Consider the following 21,648-nt stretch of genomic DNA (forward strand, 5'->3'; position numbering starts at 1 on the left):
AGACAGATGGGGGTGTCTGGGGACAGACAGACAGGTAGATAGGGGATGTCGGGATAAATAGACAGACAGATTTAGACAGACAGGTAGACAGGGGTGTCTGGGGACAGACAGACAAGTGTGGACAGACAGGTAGATAGGGGCTGGCTGGGGATAACTAGACTGGTAGCTAGGGGGTGTCTGGGGACAGACAGACAGGTGTAGACAGACAGGTAGACAGGGGGTGTCTGGGGACAGCCAGCGGGGCCCTCACCTCGCGGCTCCACGCCGGGCCCGAAGACCTTGACGGCGCTGGTATCGACGGCGGGCTGGACGTTGACGCGGGCGGGGAACTTGGGCACGGCGTGCCCGCCGTACTTGATGGTGATGGTGTAGGTGCCGGGGAAGGCGGGGCTGTAGGTGATGGTGTAGGTGCCGTCACGGTTGTTCTGGATCACCACCTCGGCCTTGACCCCCGCCTCGGAGACGATCTCGATGGTGAGCGCGGCCTCGCCCGCCTTGGAGCAGTCCACCAGGAAGGTGGCGGTCTCACCCGCCGTGCCGCGCTCCAGCCCCGGCCCGCTGGCCGTCACCTTGCTGGGGTCGAAGAGCGGCTGGATGTTGGCCTTGAAGGGCGAGCCGGGGATGTGGGACTCGGCAAAGAGGATGTTGATGGAGTACTCGCCCGGCTCCGTCGGCAGGTAGGACACGGAGCACGACCCGTCCCCGTTGTCCTGGCACTCGATCTTGGCCTCGCACGGGCCCTCCACCGTCAGGCCAAGCCCGCCAGTGCCTGCACCCTTGGTGTCGATGGCAAAGGGGGCCGGCTTGCCCACGAAGCCGCCTTCCAGGCCCGGCCCGTAGGCGCACACCTGAAATGGGAGCGAGCGCACATCAGCGGGGCAGGAACGGCCCTGGGGGCAGCTGCCAGCGATGTCTTCTCTCCCCTCTGGCCACGGGAGGAGACGCGAAGGCTGCCCGCTCCCAGTCAGGGTTACGTCTCCCTACATGGCATGGGGGGTACCCCAGCCTGGCTGGGCAGTGGCAGACCCTGCCCCCCAAAAAGTGATCCCAGATCCAGCCCCAGGGAGCAGGCTGGGAGGGACCCCATCGGGCCCAGCCCTCCCCCCGGCCCTGGAGCCTGGGACACTGCCTGGCATCTCCTTAGCCGGGTAGCACCCTCCTGTGTCCTGCAATGCCCGCTCTCTGCCTGGCACCAGAGCACCGGGGGGTCAATTCCTCACTGCCGAGCGCCGGACCATGTCATAGCTCCGGTCTGCGAGAGCTGGGAGCGCAGCCCCTGGAGTGGAGAGGGGAGCTGGGGGGCACCGCAAAGACGCCCCGGAGCAGACCGGGTGGGCGGGGGAGCCGGGGTGACCCCGAGGGGCTGGGTGTGAAGCAACTCCTCCCGTGGCATGCTACCAGGGCGACAGGAGATGGTGCCCGGCCCGCGGGCAGCCCCCGCCGCTCACCTTGGACGGGTCCGGAGGCATCACCCCCTCGACGGAGAAGGGGCTGCCCGGCACGGGGTGCCCATCGTAGGCCACGTCCACCTTGTAGGGCCCCTCCTCGGGGGGCATGTACTTGACGGTGTGGATGTCGTTGCTGGTGCCCGTCTCCACCTTGCAGGGGATGGGCCGGCGGGAAGGCGAGGTGATCTTCACGTCCACCTGGCCCTGCCCTCCGGCACCACGTGTGTTCACCGCGAACTCCTGGTCCCTGCCCACGTCCACCTCTGCAGTGCGAGATCAGGGCAATGGATCCGCGCCCACGGTGCCAGCCCCTCGCCCGACACACCCCACCATGCCAGCCCCTCGCCCGCCGTGCCCCACAGTGCGAGCACCTCTCCCACCGGGCCCCATGGTGCCCCCCCTTGGCACCCCACCATGCCAGCCCCTCGCCTGCTGTCCCCACAGTGACACCCCTTTGCCCACCACACCCCATGGTGCCAGCTCCTCGCCCACCCACCCCACTCACCTGCCACACATCGCAGTGCCACCTCCATCTCCACCCACTCCTCCTGCACCCCATTGAACCATCACCCTGGCATTTTCCAGCCCCTCCAGCCCATCCCCCAGGTCTCTGGGCGCGGCCTTGCCCCCACTCACTGTTGTTGAGTCCCTGCACTTTGACCTTGCTGAGATCCAGGGGAGGCGCCACGCTGACGGTGAAGGGGCTCTTGGGCACGGGGTCCCCCCCGTACGTCACCGTCACAGCCAGATTGCCCTGCGCGGGGAGAGCAACCGAGTCAGGGAACGGCCGGGGGTGATGCCCGGCAGGGAGCCGCAAAGCCCAGCTGTGGGTGTGCAGGGGGAGAGGGGGACGATCTCTGGTTGCTGGGCGTGTGGGGAACAATGCTCGGCTGGGGGTGGGGTGGGGTGTGTGCGATGCCCAGCTTCTGCATGTGCGGGGAGGGTGATGCCCGGCGGTAGGAGGGGGCGATGCCCGTCTAGGTGTGAGTGTGTGGGGGGGGATGATGCCCAGCCCTCGTAGGGGGACGGTGTCTGGCTGGTGCAGGTGTGTGGGCGTGATGCCCGGCCATGGAAGGGGGCGATGCCTGGCTGGTGTGTGGGCGGGGGAGGGCGATGCCCAGCCCTGGAAGGGGGCGATGCCCGGCTGGCACGCGCCCCGGCCCCTCACCTGCTGGACGGCGGTGTACTTGACGGTGTAGGAGTAGTCGTGGTTATCGATGATCTCGAAGTCCCGCACGGCTGGGCCCTTGGCCGCCCCAGCGAACTGCACGTCCAGCTTGGCCTTGCCGGCGCCCTTGGTGAACACGGTGAAGTGGGTGGGTTTCCCGACCTCCACTCCTGGCGGGAAGGGGATCGAGGCGCCGGGTCAGCATCCTGCCAGCCCAGCTTCCCCCGGGCGCCCTGCACCCACCCACCACACAGCGCCCCCTGGTGCCACACAAGGCATCGGGGCTGGCACTGACTGCCTGGTAGAGTGCCCCCCGCCGAGCCCCCACCCCGCTCCCCGCCCCCAGCGCGGCGCCCCCCGCCGAGCCCCCGCCCCGCTCCCCCCACACAGCGCCCCCGCCGAGCCCCGCCCTGCTCCACCCTGTCCCTGCAAGCACCCCACTGCAGCCTCCCAGCCCACGGACACCCCCTCACCTGTCCTGCTGAGCCCAGGCCCCTCAGCCTTCACCTTGCTGGCGTCGTGGGACGGGTCCACCTTGATGCGGAAGGGGCTGGTGGGGATTTCCTGGGGGGCACAGGAAAGAGAGAGGGGTGAGAGAAGTGCTGCTGGCTGGAACCTGGGGCTGGGGGGCCAGGATCCCACGGAGGGCCAGGCAGGGGGAGACCCTCCTGCTTCTCCTCCTGGAGCCCCCCGCCTGCCCGGCAATTGCCCAGCTGGCTCCAACATGCTGCCCCCTCTGGGGTGGAACACGGCAGCTGGGCGGGTGGGCTGGATCCACCAGTGGGGACGTGAATTCGCAGCCGTGGGTCCCAGAGCTGCCCTGGCCAGGCCCCTCCAGCAGCACAGACGCCCCCAGGCATGGGCTCTGCACTGGCCACAGGGCTCCCATCACTCTCCCCCCGGGGCCTCCTCCTTAGCCTGGGACAGCAGCACGCCCAGCCCAGCCCAGCCCCCACCCCCGCCGGCTCAGGGGGGCAGCCAATGGCAGGTCCCTCCCAGTATCCCCAGTGCCAGGGTGAGAGGTCACAGGGAGCCCCCTACAGAGCCCCTCGAGATGCCCCCCCGGGGGGGGCACCTGGGGAAAATGGTGGCTTTGACACTGGTCTGAGCCCCCCTGAGATGAGATGGCCCCATGCGCCATTCCTCTGCGCTGTGCCCAGCATCAGTCCCACACCCGGCTGGCGAAGAGCACCACAATGGTGTAATACCTGGTGCCAGGCCATACCCAGCTGGCAAAGAGCACCATTATGGCGAAATGCCTGGCGCCAGTCCATATCTGGTTGGGAAAGAGCACCATGATGGTATAGTGCCTGGCACCAGTCCATATCTGGTTGGGGAAAAGCACCATGATGGCGTAACGCCCGGCACCAGTCCATACCTGGTTGGCAAAGAGCACCATGATGGTGTAACGCCCGGCGCCTGGCGGCGTGTACTTCACTGTGAATGTGTCGTTGTCGTTCTTGATGATGTCAAATTCGATGTCAGCCTCCACCGGCCCCACCACGCCTGGGGCACACTTGATCCCAATGCTCACATCCCCTGCAACAAAAGCCGAGGCAGCCCCCATCACCGTGGAGCCAGCCAAGCCGCTGGGGGGCTGGCACGCAGGGCGCTGGTCATGGGGGGCTGGCCTGGCTGAGCCCCAGGGGCAGGGGGGCTGGCACACAGTGGGGGCCGGGTAACGGGGGGGACTTGCTCTCTAGCCCTGGGTGAGGGCGGGGAGGCTGGAGGACACAAGCAGCCCCCATCACCCCCTAGGCCTGCCCCGAGAGACCCTTTGAGGCCAAGGGGCAGCTTGCTCTTCATGCCCCATGTAGCCCGCGGACGCTCAGCCAAGCTGGCCAGTCCAGGCCCCACAAACATGGTGGCGTTTGCAATAGTGGTGTGCCCATCCCACTAGAGATCAGGCTGAGACCCATCACACTCGCTACACACGTGGGCCCCCGAAAGCTATCAGACGGCAGCCCTGGCAGCGGTGCCCTGAGCACAGCTAGAGTCCCATGGGGCCGCGCGCCACCCAGCGGAGGGCACGGAGGAGCAGGGATGCCCCACGGCCCCTTGGCCGGCCCTACCTTGCCCGGCCTCGCTGCAGTCCACAGTGAAGTAGGTGGGTTCGTTGGCTTTGAGCCCCGTTTTCTCCACGCCGGGGCCGTACACCTTCACCTTCTCCGGGTGGCTGCCCTCACCCACGGTCACCTGCCGGGAGCAACGCACCATGTCCATGGGCTCTGGCTAGCCGGGGGGGCCCAGCCCCCCGCCCCACACCCACAGGGGGCCGCTCCGTCCTTGGCGGGCTGGGCAGGACGCCCGGGCCAGCTCCTTTGGGACACCGCCGGGAAGGGGGTGTTTCCAAGCCACGTGGAGGGCTGGGATCCCCCTGAATCCGGAGCCCCCTCAGCGCCCTGCCATTGCCTCGTCGCTCCTCTGGGAGCTTGGCGGGGCACCTAGCCAGCGGGCACCGGTGCCCACTCAGTCCCCCACCGGAGGGCCAGCAAGAGGTGGGGTCACTCACCCGGAAGGGGCTCTTGGGGATGTTCACCCCGCCCCAGGAGATGATGATGGTGTGTTTGATGGGTTTGGTGGGCACGTAGACACAGTGGAAGGTGTTGTCACCATTGTCCTTGATCTTGATGTCAATGGGGAAGCCCTCGGCGTCCTGTGGGCACAACTGGGAGCTCAGCCGCAAGGCGGGCACCAGAGGGCAAAGGTCACCCCCGCCCCAGGCTGTGTGCGGGCCAGAGAGAGCCACCCCTCCTGCTCCCTGGAGGATCCTCCAGTTCTCCCTGTGGAACCTAGTACTGCACAGGACAGGGCTGTGGCTGGCACCCCATTAGTGCCACGTGCTCTGGGGGATTCCTCACTTTGGACTGGATTTATAGCCGGTCTAACTCAGATCAGATCATGAGCCCATCTGGCCCGGTATCCCGCCTGCCTGCTGCTTCGCGCCATGGGCCCATCTGGCCCGGTATCCCGCCTGCCTGCTGCTTCGTGCCATGGGCCCATCTGGCCCGGTATCCCGCCTGCCTGCTGCTTCGCGCCATGGGCCCATCTGGCCCGGTATCCCGCCTGCCTGCTGCTTCGCGCCATGGGCCCATCTGGCCCGGTATCCCGCCTGCCTGCTGCTTCGCGCCATGGGCCCAACTGATTTTACAGTAAAGATTTTATCATTTCATAGTAAAAATCACAAATGAATCAAACTGTCCCATAGACTCTGCCTGGAGAGAAATTCCAGGCTGCAATAAGCAGAGTACAGCAGTGGGGATGTATTACCAACCGCCTGACCAGGGTGGTGCAGTGACTGTGAAATGCTCAGGAGATTAGAGAAGCTATAAAAATAGAAAACTCAGTAATAACGGGGGATTTCAACTATCCCCATATTGACTGGGTCCACGTCACCTCAGGACGGGCTGCAGAGATAAAGTCCTGGACACTTTCAAGGACGGCTTCTTGGAGCAGCTGGTCCTGGAACCCACGAGAGGAGAGGCAACTCTGGATTTAGTCCTGAGTGGAGCCCAGGATCAGGCCCCAGAGGGGACTATAGCTGAACTGCTTGGTAATAGCACCAACCGTGTAATTAAACGGAACACCCCGGGGGAAGGAGATCCCACCCCCTCCCGAGGGAACCCATTCCAGGGCTTCACCACCCTGCTCGTGAAAAAGCTTTTCCTAACATCCAACCTAGACCTCCCCCACTGCAACCTGAGACCATTGCTCCTCGTTCTGCCATCTGCCACCACTGAGACCAGCCCTGACCCTGGACCCATCTAGCCCCGTCTCCTAGTCTCCAACAGCAGCAGATGCCGGCAGGGAAATGCCCCAGTGCACCCCACAAGGAGGAACCTGCCCTCTGGGTAATGCTTGGGTCCTCAGCAGAGATTGGCCCTTGGGGTACTGCCCCAGATGCCCTGCCAGGGCTGGCCCCAGCAAGGTGCTCCGCGCTGAGACCCCCACTGGGGCCCCTCCTACCTGGGCATAGATCTTGAGCTCGGCTTTCCCTGCTCCCCGCGCGTCGATGGTGAACTCCGCCGGCTTGTCCACGATGCAGCCGGTGGGCTCCAGGCCGGGCCCGAAGGCCTTCACCTGCCGCGGGAGAGCGGGACCTCAGCCAGGCAGCCCGCCAGGAACGCACGACTGGGCGGGGTGCGCCGTGCCCTGCGTGGGCTGGGCAACAGCTCCCTGCCCCAAAGGGACCCCCCAGGGGAGAGGGGACCCCAGCCTCCCACCACCGAGTGCCAGCGCTGCGGGGAGAGAGCCCGTCCCTGCCAGGGTGCATGGGGGGCTGGGACCCCTGGGAACGGGGCTGGGACCCCCCCAAACTCATTTCACCCAGGCCCCAATGCAACTATTGGATGGCAATGATCTTTACTCTGTGCTGAGACAGCGTCCCCTAGAGGGGAAAAGCCCTGTACCCCATTCCTGACTCCACTGGGCCAGCCAGTCCCCTGCCCTGGAGCCAGATCAGAACCAGCGCCCCCTGGAAGAGAAAGCCCCTATGCCCCATTCCCCGCCCCACTGAGCCAGCCACCCATGGCCCCCCCGCAAGAGGATCTGTCCTCAGTTTCCCTAGTTAATTTCAGACTCATCCATCTGGCCAAAGTTTTATAAAATTCCTTCTGTCCCTGTCTCCTGAGACCCATCCCGAGCTGGGCTCCCGCGGGAGGGGACCCCCATGCCTGGGGAGGCAGGGGGAGAGGGGATGAGCCGGAGTGGGGGAGCAGACAGGCGGCAGAAAGGTTGGACTGCAGCTGATGTGTCATAGGCCCCGTACTGCACAGAGCTAATGGAGTGTCTCCCGCAGCTCAAGTGGCAGGGGCAGGGGCTAGGGAGGCCAGGAAGGGCCGGGGTGGCCGTACCTTCTCTGGGAAGTACTCGTTGGTGGCCGGCTTGATGTGTGCGATGAAGGGGCTGTCCTTGATGTCCTCGTCGTCGCAGATGACATGCACGGCGTATTCCCCGGGCTCCGTGGGCCAGTAGCGCACGTCGCACGACCCGTCCCCCTTGTCGTCGCACTCGATCTTTGCCTGCGACGGGCCCTCGATGGAGAAGCCTGCGGGGGAGCCGCGGGCCAGCATCAGCGGCTGGGCCAGGGCCCCCCTCCCGCCTCAGCCACCGCCCCCCACCCAGCCCACGAGGCCCCGGGACGATGGCAAAGGCTGCCCAAGCCCACCAAGGGGGGGATGCTCAGCAAATTCCTTCCACGCACCCCACTCCCCCTGACCCCTTGCCCCCCCCGACCCCTTGCCCCCCCAGACCCCACCGCCCGCTCCCCCAGATCCCCTCCTCCCCCCGAGGCCCCGCTCCCCCAGACCCCTCACCCCCCCGGTAGTGCCACCCACTCCCCGCATATCCCTCCCTCCTTCCCCCCGGGCCCCGCCGCCTGCTCCCCGAGATCCCTTCCTTCTCCCGGGGCCCTGCCGCCACCTCCCCCAGATCCCTCCCTTCCCCCGGGTCTCCGTCTCCTGCTCCCCCAGATCCCTTCCACCCCCTAGGGCCCCACTGCCCACTCCTCCAGGTCCCTCCCTGCCGCCCGCCGCCCGCTCTCTTACCCAGCGTCCCCACTTCGGTGCCAATCGCCTCCACCACGAAGTCGGCTGATTTGCCCACCACGCCAGTCTCCAGGCCCGGGCCCCAGGCCCTGACTTTCTGGGTGCCCGGCTCCGGCGCCACCTGCACCTCGAAGGGGCTGCGAAGGAGACAGAGGGTCAGAGCCAGGGGACCCCGGGCGGCCAGGCTGCTGCTCTGCGACTGGGACACCACTAGTGTAATGAGCGTGACAGGGCTCAGGCCGCTCCCCGGCTCGAGAGCGCAGAACGACCCTGGGCAGGAATCTGCAGGCCGTGCTGCCAGGGCGCTCCGAGCTCCTCCTCCTGCACACGTGCGCGTGCAAGGCTCCGGCACTTGTCCAGACACGGCTCCAGCCCCAAGCGCCACGCGCCAGGCTGGTCCCTTACCTGCGGGGGATGCTGTAGCCACCCCAGGAGATGGCCACCACGTATTTGCCAGGCACCATGGGGTAGTAGTCACATTCGTACACCCCCTCGCCAGCCTCCCGCACCTTCACCGGCTCCTCCGTGCCTTCTGCAGAGAGAGGGGCAAGGCGGTGAGAGCCGAACCAGGCCGGGGAGCACCCCGCCGGGCCTGGGCAGTGCGCGCAGCGGGACTGCTGCCCGGCCACCGCGCCCGTCGCCAGTGGGGCAGAACCCGGCGCCTTCCGCTCCAGACACACCGCGCTACAGAGCCGGCCAGTGTGCCATGCTCTGTCCAGCAGGGGGCAGCAGTGACCCTCACACACCACTCCTCCACCCCCCGCTCGACACGTGACTCAGTTTCCCCAGCACTCTGGCCCAGGTGCTGTTCTGCCCCAGCTGAGGACAGGCTGACAGAGAGAGACGGATCTTTCCCGTGATGCTCCAGGGCACTGGCCCTCGCCTCCCGCCCGGGCCCCACACAGCTTCCCCTCCTGCCCGGCACTCACTCGGCCCCTTCACCACGACCTTGAGCTTGCCACTGCCAGCGCCCTTGGTGTAGACCTTGAAATCAGCCACCTCCTTGACCCGCACGCCCTTGGGCTGGAGGCCACGGCCCGTGGCCCGGCAAGCGTTGGGGTTGCAGGCTGTGGGGACAGAGAAGAGAGAGCTTAGTGGGGAGGTGCCCCGGCTGCCACCTCCCTGCTCCTCACCCAGGCCACCCAGCTGGCTTGCTGGCCTGGGCCTGGGGGCTGCACTGGGCCCGAGGCTGGGGAGCAGCTTGCCCTCTGCGTGGCATGTGCGGTGGACCAGCACCCGGCCATGTCACTTGGAAGATCTCACAGCCAAGGGTGGCCTAGACCCCCTGCAGCCGGGGCACCCAGGTGTCTGTGCCCAGGCCAGGCAGCCTGTAGGCCCACAGCAGGGGCTGGAGAAGGATTAAACACACACACACACACACACACACGGCCCGCAAAGGGCAAGGGGCTGTCTCACAAGGGGGCAGACAGACCTAGCCTGGAGGGGGAAGACGGGGAGGGGGGGGAGTGGGGAGACGCTATTGACATAATCTGGGACCCTATAGATCATCGTTGCAACCAAGGTCCTGTAGTGGCACCAAATCTTCTATAAAGGGGGTCAAATAAGGTGTCTAAGACAAGGTTAGGATTTGCTGCTTAGGATTATGCTGTCTGCTTGCGTGTATCATTGTTGTATTTAGTTATAAGCATTGGCTCTCTACTGTCTGTAGTTCAAACTTGTCCTATGCTTCTGGGTGACACCCCAGACAAGTTGGGGTCAGCTCTGCCTAGCCAGCTGGATGGCCCATGAAGGACCATCTGCTACACAACTGACCCACTGAGAGAAGGCAGATACACCTTGCGACTCAGCCAGGTACGCAGGCACCTGCCTATGGCCAGACCTCTGAGGGTTTTCCAGGCCGTGTGAGGGGCAGCTTGTCCCTGGGACAAGGAAAGCAGAGACCACATGGCAAGAGACTGTAAAAAGCTGCGGCAGCTCCTCCATCTTGTCTTCAATCCTGCTTCTGCCCTCTGAAGGGACTTGGCTACACGGAAGCTTTGAACCAAGGACTGAACGACCCCTCCCAGCTGGGGACGTTCTCCAGAGCCTGGATTTGAACCTGTCGTTTATTCCATCACTGCGACAAGCCTGAACCAAGAACTTGGCCATCACTGGATGTCATTGATTCCATTTCACCGATTCTAGCTCTCGTCTGTATCTTTTCCTTTTATGAATAAACCTTTAGATTTTAGATTCTACAGGATTGGCAACAGCGAGATTTGTGGGTAAGATCTGACTTGTATATTGACCTGGGTCTGGGGCTTGGTCCTTTGGGATCGGGAGAACCTTTTTTCTTTCACTGGGGTGTTGGTTTTTATAACCATTCACCCCCATAACGAGTGGCCCTGGTGGTGATACTGGGAAACTGGAGTGTCTGAGGGAATTGCTTGTGTGACTTGTGGTGAACCAGTGGGGTGAGACCGAAGTCCTCTCCGTCTGGCTGGTTTGGTGCCTTAGAGGAGGAAAAACCCCAGCCTGGGGTTGTGACTGCCCTGCTTGAAGCAGTTTGTCCTGAATTGGCACTCTCCGTTGGGTCCCACCAGAACCAGCAGCGTTACAGTCCGAGTCTGTCCATAGGCAGCTCCCTGCACACCTGGCTGAGTCGCAAGGCGCGTCTGCCTTCTCTCAATGGGTCAGTTGTAAAGGTGCCACAGGATTCTTTGCCGCTTTTACAGACCCAGACTAACACGGCTACCTCTCTGATACTTTATTCATACAAGCTCTGCAAATGTGTGGAACCCAATTAACATCGTCAATGTAGATATTAATGTTGTCCATAGTATAGGAATCTTGGCAGTTAGCCGTGAAAGCAATATGGTAGTGTGCCTCAGTTTCCCTTTTCATACAGCACATTAGGTCTGGAATGTCTTTTCCCCAGTGAAAAGTTTCAAGCCTATTTACAGGTACTAATTGTGAAAAATCAGTATTACAAGGCCTTTTTAACATAAGGCGTGTTTTTATGTATCACTCTGAGCAGGTTTAAGGGTTTTTGCATAAGATTAGGCACATTGTACATTTTTACAGTTCTTGTTAATAGCAACACATTAGTTACAAAAATTACCATGAGCAATAATAACAAATTCATTGCAAGTGTCCATCTACAGTCAGAAGACTGGGAGTGGCTGGGTCATTACACATACTGAATCTATTTCCCTAAGTTAAGTATCCTCACACCTTCTTGTCAACTGTCTAAATGGGCCATCTTGATTATCACTACAGAAGTTTTTTTCTCCTGCTGATAATAGCTCTTCTTAACTAATTAGCCTCTCTCAGTTTGTATGGCAACTTCTAACTTATCTGTATGTATATATCTATCTTCTTACTATATGTTCCATTCTATGCATCTGATGAAGTGGGTTCTAGCCCACAAAAGCTTATGCTCAAATAAATTTGTTAGTCTTTAAGGTGCCTCAAGTCCTCCTTTTCTTTTTGCGGATACAGACTAACAGGGCTGCTACTCTGAAACCTGTCATCTACAGTCATGTTTGTCATGCCACACCTTTGGCTCAATACCATTGGGGTTTTGGCATTTTAGGGTTAACCTGTGGCTTCCCTTTATAAAATTAAGTTCTCTTTTTCCTCCTTGTCCTGAAGGATCAAACCCTGATTTCTCTTGCTTAACAGAATTCACTGGCTGGTTGGGTGTGCTCTCTGTGCTAACAGCTATTAGCAAGTTCTTCTTCTCCCTGCCAGCCAAGTAATTTGCATTACCCCAGACAGGAGCCAGTTCACCAGTTTTCAGATCCTAAACTGCTACCAATTCCAAGGCTGGACTCTGTCTTAAAGAGATACCGTCCATTTTCACTAACAAGCTAGACTCAAAGTTCTGTGGTCCTTCCATTACCAACCTCTGATTCCACATGGGATTAGATGTTAAGTTCACCAAGATACTACAAGTCATATCCAAAGTGCCTGGAGATGAGAGTTTACCAGCCATCCCCTGCATTCTCAAGAGATTAACTGCCCAGCTGTTCTGCTCTGCAGACTCAGCTACCCGGTCTTCCCTCTGAACCGGAGACACAGACTGTTCACTTACCGAATCAGCATGGAGACACTCCTCTCTCGACAACCTTGTCTCCCCCACAAGCTGGCCAAACCCAGCCACTTGGTTAGAGGACTGTTCAACTTTCTTAACAGCTTTCACTCCATCTGAGACCTTCTCAAGCTATCCATACTGGATCTTTCAACAGGAAAGTCAGTGGATCCATTCACAGCAGAAAATGTCCGGCTGTTAGGAACTGAAACTTTCTTGATTAAATCACTTTCACACCCTTCAGTTGCTGTAAACTGCTTGCAAAGACTCCATGAGGATTCCTTTCCCGAGGGGCTTTTCTATGCAACAATTCATCCTTCACAGAAATTCTGCCTTTTCCCTCTTCACCTAGGGCTTGCTCTAGAGGAACACTTTCCTGAGCAATAACAGACTCTTTCTGGGTCTCCTTTACATCCAGAATCACCTCTGGCCCATCAGGCGGATTCCTACACAATCCCCTTTCAGGTAAACTGACAGATTTCCTAGATAAAAGGTCAGAAGCATTCTCCTTCCCTTTGCCACACACAAGTTCAGGAATCTTTTCCTTCTTGCTACAGGTTTCCACACCCTCAGTAGGTAACACAATCAAATCCCCTTCATGCTCTCCTTGTGCCCTGGCTAGGATCTCACCCTGATCAGACAGAGTTGCGACACCCTTTCCCAGCCACACACTAGCAACGGGCAAAATACAAGCACCAGAATTGTCTGGGCTCTGGGATTTCGCCATGACACTGACTGGATGCAACCTAGTTACAGGGCCATTCTCCCGAGCAGACACAAACTTAGGACCCTTCCCTTCCTGGGCTTTAGCTGAATCCAGAACCAACTCTGAGACAACTGCACGACCCTCAACCATCACAGGCTGAAAGGCCCCTTCTGTCTGCTTCACAGACCAAGAAGAGCCGGACACACTTTCTCCTTTACCTGACACCCAGCTTGGGATCTCATTCCCCTGGCCCCAGCACACAAGGCTGGTCACAGACAACTGCTTGGAGACCGGGGTAGCTCCCTCCATAGGCAAGTCAATACCCCTGACAGACACAGGCATGTTTCCTTCCCTGTCACAATTCTCCACCCAGGTAATAGGTAAGGTCTAGGGACACATCTTCCACTCTCCTCGCCTTCCCACCCTGCTGACTAGACACAGCCATCAGTTCACAAGGCTGCCTAGGCTCATCCAAACTTTCCATACCAGGCACATTACCACTCCCAACAGATAACCTGCTGCTCTTTTCACTACTCTGAGGTACTTCCAGCAAATCACAGTTACCTTTTCCAGGTTCACTTTTACAAGCTGTACTAGCCAACAATCCATCACCCATCAAAAATCGACCCTTTCCTTCCTCAGTTAGGGCTTCCACCTGACCATCCACTTTCATCTGCTCCTGAGAAACATTGTCCTGACCAATGAGTTCTTTCTGCTCTTTATCTAACTCCAGATTCACTTCTGAGACATTAGACAGACATTCCGAAACCTCATTCATAGACAAACTGCTCTTTTCCTTAGACAAACCTTTGGAGAAACCCTCCCCAGGCAAATCATTGCCCATAATAGACACAGGTTTAAGATCATTCCTTTCCTGTGACTGGCTACCTGGACTGAACAAAGCTTTAATATTTTCCCCAGTCAAAAGATCCTTAGGCAGTAACTTCCTTACACCAACTATAACTTCATGCTTAGTACCATCCCATTCAAGGTGGATTCTGGCTAAAGGCACGCTTACAGTAAGCTCACAGAGGACTACAACATTCACTCTATGATTTGGTAAGTAATCTTCCTCTTTCACTAGATCTGCTTTAACAAGAGTGATGTTAGAAGCCATAATTTGCCCTAAACAGCTTTTACCATTGACTTTTACACTCTCTGAATTTTTCACCACCACTCCCATACAGAGCATTGGCACAATTTATGGGGCCACCCTCTACTGAACTCACAGTAACAGCATTTACATATAAGGTGGCAGTGTTGGGGTACATTTGGTTACACCCAGACAACTGCTCAGAGTTATGCAACATACCAACATTGTTATAAACTGGACTTCCAAGAGGATACAATTTCTGCTCTTCTTCCATTGCTTTTTTGACTGGAAGCAGAAGTCTGGGCGTCTTCTGTTGCATCTGGTGAGCTTTCTTCTTCCTTTCATCAGCTTCTTTTTCGAATTCAGCATTCCTTTCTTTGGCTTCTTTCTCCAGCTGGGCCAAGGCTTGCTTCGCTCTCATTCGCGTATCTGCCAGTTTTTGTTCATGCTCAAGTTGCAGATTACTTGCTGCCTTCTGCATTCTAATTGCTTCTGCAGCCTCAGGTAAGCCCTGTGCTCCTGCCTTCTGATCCCTGGCCATTAACAGAGCTCTCAGTTCTTGATTTGTAGCTTTCTTTCTAAAGCTTATCCTCTTTTCTGAACACAAATCTTTCAGGGCTTTTTTGTCAAGCCCCTCATATGCTCTTTGCTCACCCATTGCAACTGCTCTTTAACCAACCGAACTCTCAATACCAAAAGTCAAATTTGGGTAGCGTGGGGTTCTGACCCAAAGCTTAATTGACCTGGTTCTGTGGATCCTAGCATGACTACGCCACTGTAACGCTGCTGGTTCTGGCGGGACCCAACGGAGAGTGCCAATTCAGGACAAACTGCTTCAAGCAGGGCAGTCACAGCCCCAGGCTGGGGTTTTTCCACCTCTAAGGCACCAAACCAGCCAGACAGAGAGGTTCACCACAAGTCACACAAGCAATTCCCTCAGACACTCCAGTTCCCCAGTATCACCACCAGGGCCACCCACTATGGGGACAAATGGTTATGAAAACCAACACCCCAGTGAAAGAAAAACGGTTCTCTCGATCCCAAAGGACCAAGCCCCAGACCCAGGTCAATATACAAGTCAGATCTCACCCACAAATCCCGCTGTTGCCAATCCTTTAGAATCTAAAATCGAAAGGTTTATTCATAAAAGGAAAAGATACAGATGAGAGCTAGAATTGGTGAAATGGAATCAATGACATCCAGTGATGGCCAAGTTCTTGGTTCAGGCTTGCAGCAGTGATGGAATAAACGGCAGGTTCAAATCCAGGCTCTGGAGAACATCCCCAGCTGGGAGGGGTCGTTCAGTCCTTGGTTCAGAGCTTCAGTTTGTAGCAAGGTCCCTCCAGAGGGCAGAAGTAGGATTGAAGACAAGATGGAGGAGCTGCCGCAGCTTTTTACAGTCTCCTGCCATGTGGTCTCTGCTTTCCTTGTCCCAGGGACAAGCTGCCCCTCACACGGCCTGGAAAACCCTCAGAGGTCTGGCCATAGGCAGGTGCCTGCGTACCTGGCTGAGTCGCAAGGTGTATCTGCCTTCTCTCAATGGGTCAGGTGTGTAGCTGATGGTCCTTCATGGGCCATCCAGCTGGCTAGGCAGAGCTGACCCCAACTTGTCTGGGGTGTCACCCAGAAGCATAGGACAAGTTTGAACTACAGACAGTAGAGAGCCAATGCTTATAACTTTAAATACAACAATGATACATGCAAGCAGACAGCATAATCCTAAGCAGCAAACCCTAACCTTGTCTTAGACACCTTATTTGACCCCCTTTATAGAAGATTTGGTGCCACTACAGGACCTTGGTTGCAACGATGATCTACAGGGTCCCAGATTATGTCAGTAATGTCACAGGGATGGTGGAGAGGCCCAGAGCTGGGGGAAGAAATGGAGGGGCAGGGCTAGCAGCAATGAGGGGCACTGAGCAATGGGAGAGGTGGCAGCTCCCAGCAAGCTGCAAGGGCATCCTAACCCTGGCTTGCCCTGTGCCTCAGTTTACCCATCTGAAGAATGGAGCCCCCCACCCCACCCCTGGCGAGCTAAGGAATATCTGGGGCTGTTATATGTAGACCACTGGGGACAGGGGGCGCAGCACAGGGCCCGGGGCATGGGCTAGAGGGGACCAAGCAGGCCCACCCCACTGGCCCCAGCCCAGCAGCACCATTCCCCCCACTCCTGCCAGTGTCCCAGAGACCCCACCCCTGGCTCGCTGCCCTCCTCCTGGGGGAGGCACTGTGCCCCGCAACCCCTGCTGTGCGGGAATCCAGCCGGCCAGGAGCTGTTGGACCCTCCTGGCCTGCGGAGCTGCAGCTGGTCTGCCTGGGACCTGGGGGGCACCGTCAGGGGCCTGGCTCCCCCCTGGGTGGGGCTGAGTGTGAACGGGGCGGGGGAAGCCGTCTCAGGGCGGCCCAGCAGCGGGAGGAAGCCACGGTGAGTCAGGGATTCCTGTTTGCGTGGTGGGGCTGGGGCTGGCGGGATGGGGAGGTCGCCCTGGGCTTCCAGGTCACAGAGCAGCCCCGGGCGCCGCATACCAGGCACAGGTGTCTCCTGGCCGGCAGGGGGATCAGCACCACCACTGGGGTGTGGGGGGGCGTTAAGAGCCCCCCTTCCCACAGGCTGCAGCAGACAGGGCACAGCCACCCCGTGGGGCAGAGGCTGTCCGGAGCAGAGTGCTGCAGAGCACCCAGCAGAGGCAGAGGCTGCCACAGAATCATAGAATCATAGAATATCAGGGTTGGGAGAGACCTCTGGAGATCATCTAGTCCAACCCCCTGCTCAAAGCAGGACCAATCCCCAACTAAATCATCCCAGCTAGGGCTTTGTCAAGCCTGACCTTAAAAATGACTAAGGAAGGAGATTCCACCACCTCCCTAGGTAACGCATTCCAGTGCTTCACCACCCTCCTAGTGAAAAAGTTTTTCCTAATATCCAACCTAAACCTCCCCCACTGCAACTTGAGACCATTACTCCTCATTCTGTCATCTGCTACCACTGAGAACAGTCTAGATCCATCCTCTTTGGAACCCACTTTCAGGTAGTTGAAAGCAGCTATCAAATCCCCCCTTATTCTTCTCTTCCACAGACTAAACAATCCCAGTTCCCTCAGCCTCTCCCCATAAGTCATGTGTTCCAGTCCTCTAGTCATTTTTGTTGCCCTCCGCTGAACTCTTTCCAATTTTTCCACATCCTTCTTGTAGTGTGGGGCCCAAAAACTGGACACAGTACTCCAGATGAGGCCTCACCAGTGTCGAATAGAGGGGAACGATCACGTCCCTCGATCTGCTAGCAATGCCCCTACTTATACATCCCAAAATGCCATTGGCCTTCTTGGCAACAAGGGCACACTGTTGACTCATATCCAGCTTCTCGTCCACTGTAACCCCTAGGTCCTTTTCTGCAGAACTGCTGCCGAGCCATTCGGTCCCTAGTCTGTAGCGGTACATGGGATTCTTCCATCCTAAGTGCAGGACTCTGCACTTGTCCTTGTTGAACCTCATCAGATTTCTTTTGGCCCAATCCTCCAATTTGTCTAGGTCCCTCTGTATCCTATCCCTCCCCTCCAGCGTATCTACCTCTCCTCCCAGTTTAGTGTCATCTGCAAACTTGCTGAGGGTGCAATCCACACCATCCTCCAGATCATTTATGAAGATATTGAACAAAACCGGCCCGAGGACCGACCCTTGGGGCACTCCACTTGATACCGGCTGCCAACTAGACATGGAGCCATTGATCATTACCCGTTGAGCCCAACAATCTAGCCAGCTTTCTATCCACCTTATAGTGCATTCATCCAGCCCATACTTCTTTAACTTGCTGGCAAGAATACTGTGGGAGACCGTGTCAAAAGCTTTGCTAAAGTCAAGGAACAACACGTCCACCGCTTTCCCTTCATCCACAGAGCCAGTTATCTTGTCATAGAAGGCAATTAGATTAGTCAGGCATGACTTGCCCTTGGTGAATCCATGCTGACTGTTCCCTACCACCCCGCTCTCTGACCAGGGTCGCCTCTGTGCCCCGCTCCCAGCCCTGGCATCAGGGATCCCCCAGCCCCACTGGCTGTTCGGGGAGGGGTCAGCCAGCACCTCCTGGTGGGCTGTGGGGCTGGTACAGAGGGTGGGCACCAGCTGGGGGGCACAGGGCTGGTACAGAGGGTGGGCACCAGCGAGGGGGCACGGGGCAGGCTCTCACCTTCGGAGATGTTGACGGCGAAGGGGCTCCGGGGGATCTGGGTGCCGGCGAAGGTGACGCAGATGGTGTGGGGTCCCTCCAGCACGGGCCGGTAGGTGCAGCGGAAGGTGCTGTCACCTTTGTCCTCCAGCACCACCTCCACGGTGTCGCGCCGGCCCTGCGGGTCCACGATGACCACGCCCACGTCGCCCGTGCCCGCACCTGGCACAGACAGGCAGCGTGAGCAACAGACCCCGGCAGGGCTCCCCCAGCCCCCCTGGCCCTGGCCTCCGCCCCGCACCCCTACCTGCTGTGTAGATGTCGAAGTAGGTGGGCTTGTTGGCCACGTTTCCCACGGGCTCCAGGCCGGGCCCCCGTGCGGTCACCTTGTTGGCATCGCCCAGCGCCATGCCCACATGGACATTGAAGGGGCTCTTGTCGATGTTCTGCCCGGCAAACAGCACTGTGACCTGGGCCAAGAGAGCGCTGGGTGAATCCCTGCCCGGGCCCAGGGAGCGGGCGAGGGGTTAGCCGCGGCCGGGGGGCACTGGGGCGACGGCACAGCCCCCTGGCCAGGAGGGGGCTGGGCTGCTGTTTGCATAGGGCCTGTGACCTGCCAGAGCACTTCCCGGCCTGAACGCTCCTGAATGCGGCCACCTCTGGGGGGGGGGGGGGGGACACACGGCAGCGAGGGCAGGAGAACCCCGCATCCAGCAATCGAACAGCCCCCTGTGACTGACATAACCTGTGACCGGGTAGATCATATATATATTTGCAGCAAATATGGTACAGAGGTTGTCGTGTGAGGTGTCTATGGAGAGGTTAGGATTGGCTGGGTAGGATTATGCTGTCTGTCTGGGCGTATCGTTGTTGTGGCTGAAGTGATGAACATTGGCTATGTACTTGTATCTCAATGTGCTTGATTCTAAGTAGCCTCAGGGAAGCATTTGGTCAGCTTCTTGAGAAGGGACTATTCTCGGTAAGTGCTCAAACAAGAAACACTTAACTGACAATGGACTTTAGGAGACGGCAGTGCACATCTGAGCTTTCCTGGGAGCCTTCAAACTAAGTAGGGGGGATTTGACAGCAGCCTACTGAAGGGGGGTCCAAAGAGGATGGAGCTTGGCTGGTCTCAGTGGTGGCAGATGACAGAACGAGGAGTGATGGTCTCAAGTTGCAGTGGGGGAGGTTTAAGTTGGATATTGGGAAAAACTTTTTCACTAGGAGGGTGGTGAAGCACCGGAATGGGTTACCTAGGGAGGTGGTTGAATCTCCTTCCTTAGAAGTTTTTAAGGTCAGGCTTGACAAAGCTCTGGCTGGGATGATTTAATTGGGGATTGGTCCTGCTTTGAGCAGGGGGTTGGACTAGATGACCTCCCGAGGTCCCTTCCAACCCTGATATTCTAGGATTCGAACATGTAAACGATGGCGTCGGCCTGTAAAGAGCTGAGTCATGCAGGGACATGTGACTTGCCCAGGTGACTCCAAACGCCATCTTGCTGCTGTGAGGGGACCTGCCACCTGGAGGAGACGATAAAAGGCAGCTGCCTTATCTCCATGTGGTCTTCAGTCCTGCTTCCTGCCTCTGGAGGGACCTTGCTACAAACTGAAGCTCTGAACCAAGGACTGAACGACCCCTCCCAGCTGGGGATGTTCTCCAGAGCCTGGATTTGAACCTGCCGTTTATTCCATCACTGCCACAAGCCTGAACCAAGAACTTGGCCATCACTGGATGTCATTGATTCCATCTCACCCATCCTAGCTCTCGTCTGTATCTTTTCCTTTTATGAATAAACCTTTAGATTTTAGATTCTAAAGGACTGGCAACAGTGTGATTTGTGGGTAAGATCTGACTTGTATATTGACCTGGGTCTGGGGCTTGGTCCTTTGGGATCGGGAGAACCGTTCTCCTTTCACTGGGGTCTTGGTTTCATAGCCAGTCACCCCCATAACGAGTGGCCCTGGTGGTGATACTGGGGAACTGGAGTGTCTGAGGGAATTGCTTGTGTGACTTGTGGTTAGCCGGTGCGGTGAGACCGCAGTCCTCTCCGTCTGGCTGGTTTGGTGCCTTAGAGGTGGAGACCCACCAGTCTGGGGCTGTGACTGCCCTGCTCTAAGCAATTTGTCCTGAATCGGTACTCAGTTGTGTCCCGCCAGAGGCTGCATCGTTACACCCCCCGGGACATGGGGAGCCCCCCCAACCCTCACACAGCAGCTGTGTGGCCCTGGACAGAGGGGCCGACAGGGCCCAGCCAGCGGTACCAGCCCTTCCCCGTCCCGCAGCACCAGCTGGGGGCTCCAGCCGGGCGGGCAGCTCACCTTGTGCAGCCCAGCCACCTTGGGCACGTAGGTCACCGAGTACGTCCGCTTCTTGTCGTTGTTGGGGACCACCTTGGCCTGCGGAGGAAGGCCCCAGAGGTGAGGCTGGGGCAGAGGCTGTGCCAGAAGGGGCTGTTCCCCAGCACCCCACCCTCAGGAGGGCCCCGGCCGTGCCCAGCTGTGCCCCAGGGCGACTCACTCACATGGTGCCCACCAGAGAGAGGAGAGCAACGAGGTGCAGGGCATCGTTGAGAGTCACACGGGGAATCAGGGTCAGAGCTGGTGACAGAACCCAGGAATCCTGGCTCCCAGGCCCCTGCTCTAACCCCCCAGAACCCAACCCACCCCCTCCAAGCTGGGGATAGAACCCAGGTGTCCTGGCTCCCAGCCCCCAGCTCTGACCTACCAGAACCCAGTCCCCTCCCAGAGCTGGGGATAGAACCCAGGCGTCCTGGCTCCCAGCCCCCCAGGTCTAACCACTAGACCCAGCTGCTCAGAGCTCCTGCTCTCTGTTTGCCCTGGTCCCACCAGGGGGATCCCCAGGGCAGGGGGTGAGGGAGTGGCAGGCTGGCCCCCAGGAGCCCCTACCTCCTCGGTGTGTCCCTCGGGGTCCTCGATGTAGACCAGCACCTCGCCCAGCCCCGCCTCCAGGGTTTCCACCGTGAACTGGGCCGGCTTCAGCACCGTGTTCCCGTGGGGCTCGATCCCTGCGGCACCGGGACAGTGGGGCTCAGGGGGGGCACCAGCCGGGGCTGCTCCCCCATAGCCCTGCCCGGCGCGCTTCTACCCCTCCCCCACAGCCCCAGTTCCTGCCCCTCCCCCTGCCCCTCCCCCACACCCAGTTCCCTGCCCCCATCCTGTCCCCTCCCGTCCAGTTGTGCCTGCTCCCCCTCCCTGCAGCCCTGGCTCCCAGGGGCCCCTCCCACGTGGGGCAGGGTGTTATGGACCAGGTACCCCTGCCCCAGGCCCCCCCAGCCCCAGGGGTGGGGCCCTACCGGGGCCGTAGGCGATGGCCTTCTTGGGGTTCAGCTGCTTGGAGCGCAGGGGGGCCCCGGGCTTCAGCTTGGCCTTGGGGAACTGGGACAGGTAGGTCATGACGGAGTGTTCGTCCACGTCGGGGTCCACGATCTCCTCCGGGGCGATCACCTGGGGGGAGGGAGCAGGGCCTGTGCT

At 59.0% G+C, this 21,648-nt stretch overlaps 1 protein-coding gene across 2 annotated transcripts in view; it reads right to left on the minus strand.

Moving 5' to 3' along the window:
• FLNC (filamin C) overlaps positions 1–21,648 on the minus strand; it is a 55,275-nt gene that overhangs the window by 19,579 nt on the left and 14,048 nt on the right. For both annotated transcript variants that reach the window (XM_074942752.1, XM_074942751.1), the window contains exons 4-21: positions 21,471–21,621; positions 21,064–21,182; positions 20,476–20,553; positions 18,464–18,626; positions 18,178–18,378; positions 9,092–9,229; positions 8,568–8,694; positions 8,163–8,299; positions 7,470–7,663; positions 6,583–6,696; positions 5,129–5,272; positions 4,689–4,812; positions 3,995–4,155; positions 3,090–3,180; positions 2,617–2,786; positions 2,085–2,202; positions 1,449–1,711; positions 251–848 (exon numbers count right to left, since the gene is read on the minus strand). In XM_074942752.1, the coding sequence (XP_074798853.1) occupies positions 251–848; positions 1,449–1,711; positions 2,085–2,202; positions 2,617–2,786; positions 3,090–3,180; positions 3,995–4,155; positions 4,689–4,812; positions 5,129–5,272; positions 6,583–6,696; positions 7,470–7,663; positions 8,163–8,299; positions 8,568–8,694; positions 9,092–9,229; positions 18,178–18,378; positions 18,464–18,626; positions 20,476–20,553; positions 21,064–21,182; positions 21,471–21,621 (3,091 nt within the window). The remainder of the gene's footprint in view (positions 1–250; positions 849–1,448; positions 1,712–2,084; positions 2,203–2,616; positions 2,787–3,089; positions 3,181–3,994; positions 4,156–4,688; positions 4,813–5,128; positions 5,273–6,582; positions 6,697–7,469; positions 7,664–8,162; positions 8,300–8,567; positions 8,695–9,091; positions 9,230–18,177; positions 18,379–18,463; positions 18,627–20,475; positions 20,554–21,063; positions 21,183–21,470; positions 21,622–21,648) is intronic.

This window comes from Natator depressus, chromosome 1 (assembly GCF_965152275.1).
Source record: "Natator depressus isolate rNatDep1 chromosome 1, rNatDep2.hap1, whole genome shotgun sequence".
Lineage (NCBI taxonomy): Eukaryota > Metazoa > Chordata > Testudines > Cheloniidae > Natator > Natator depressus.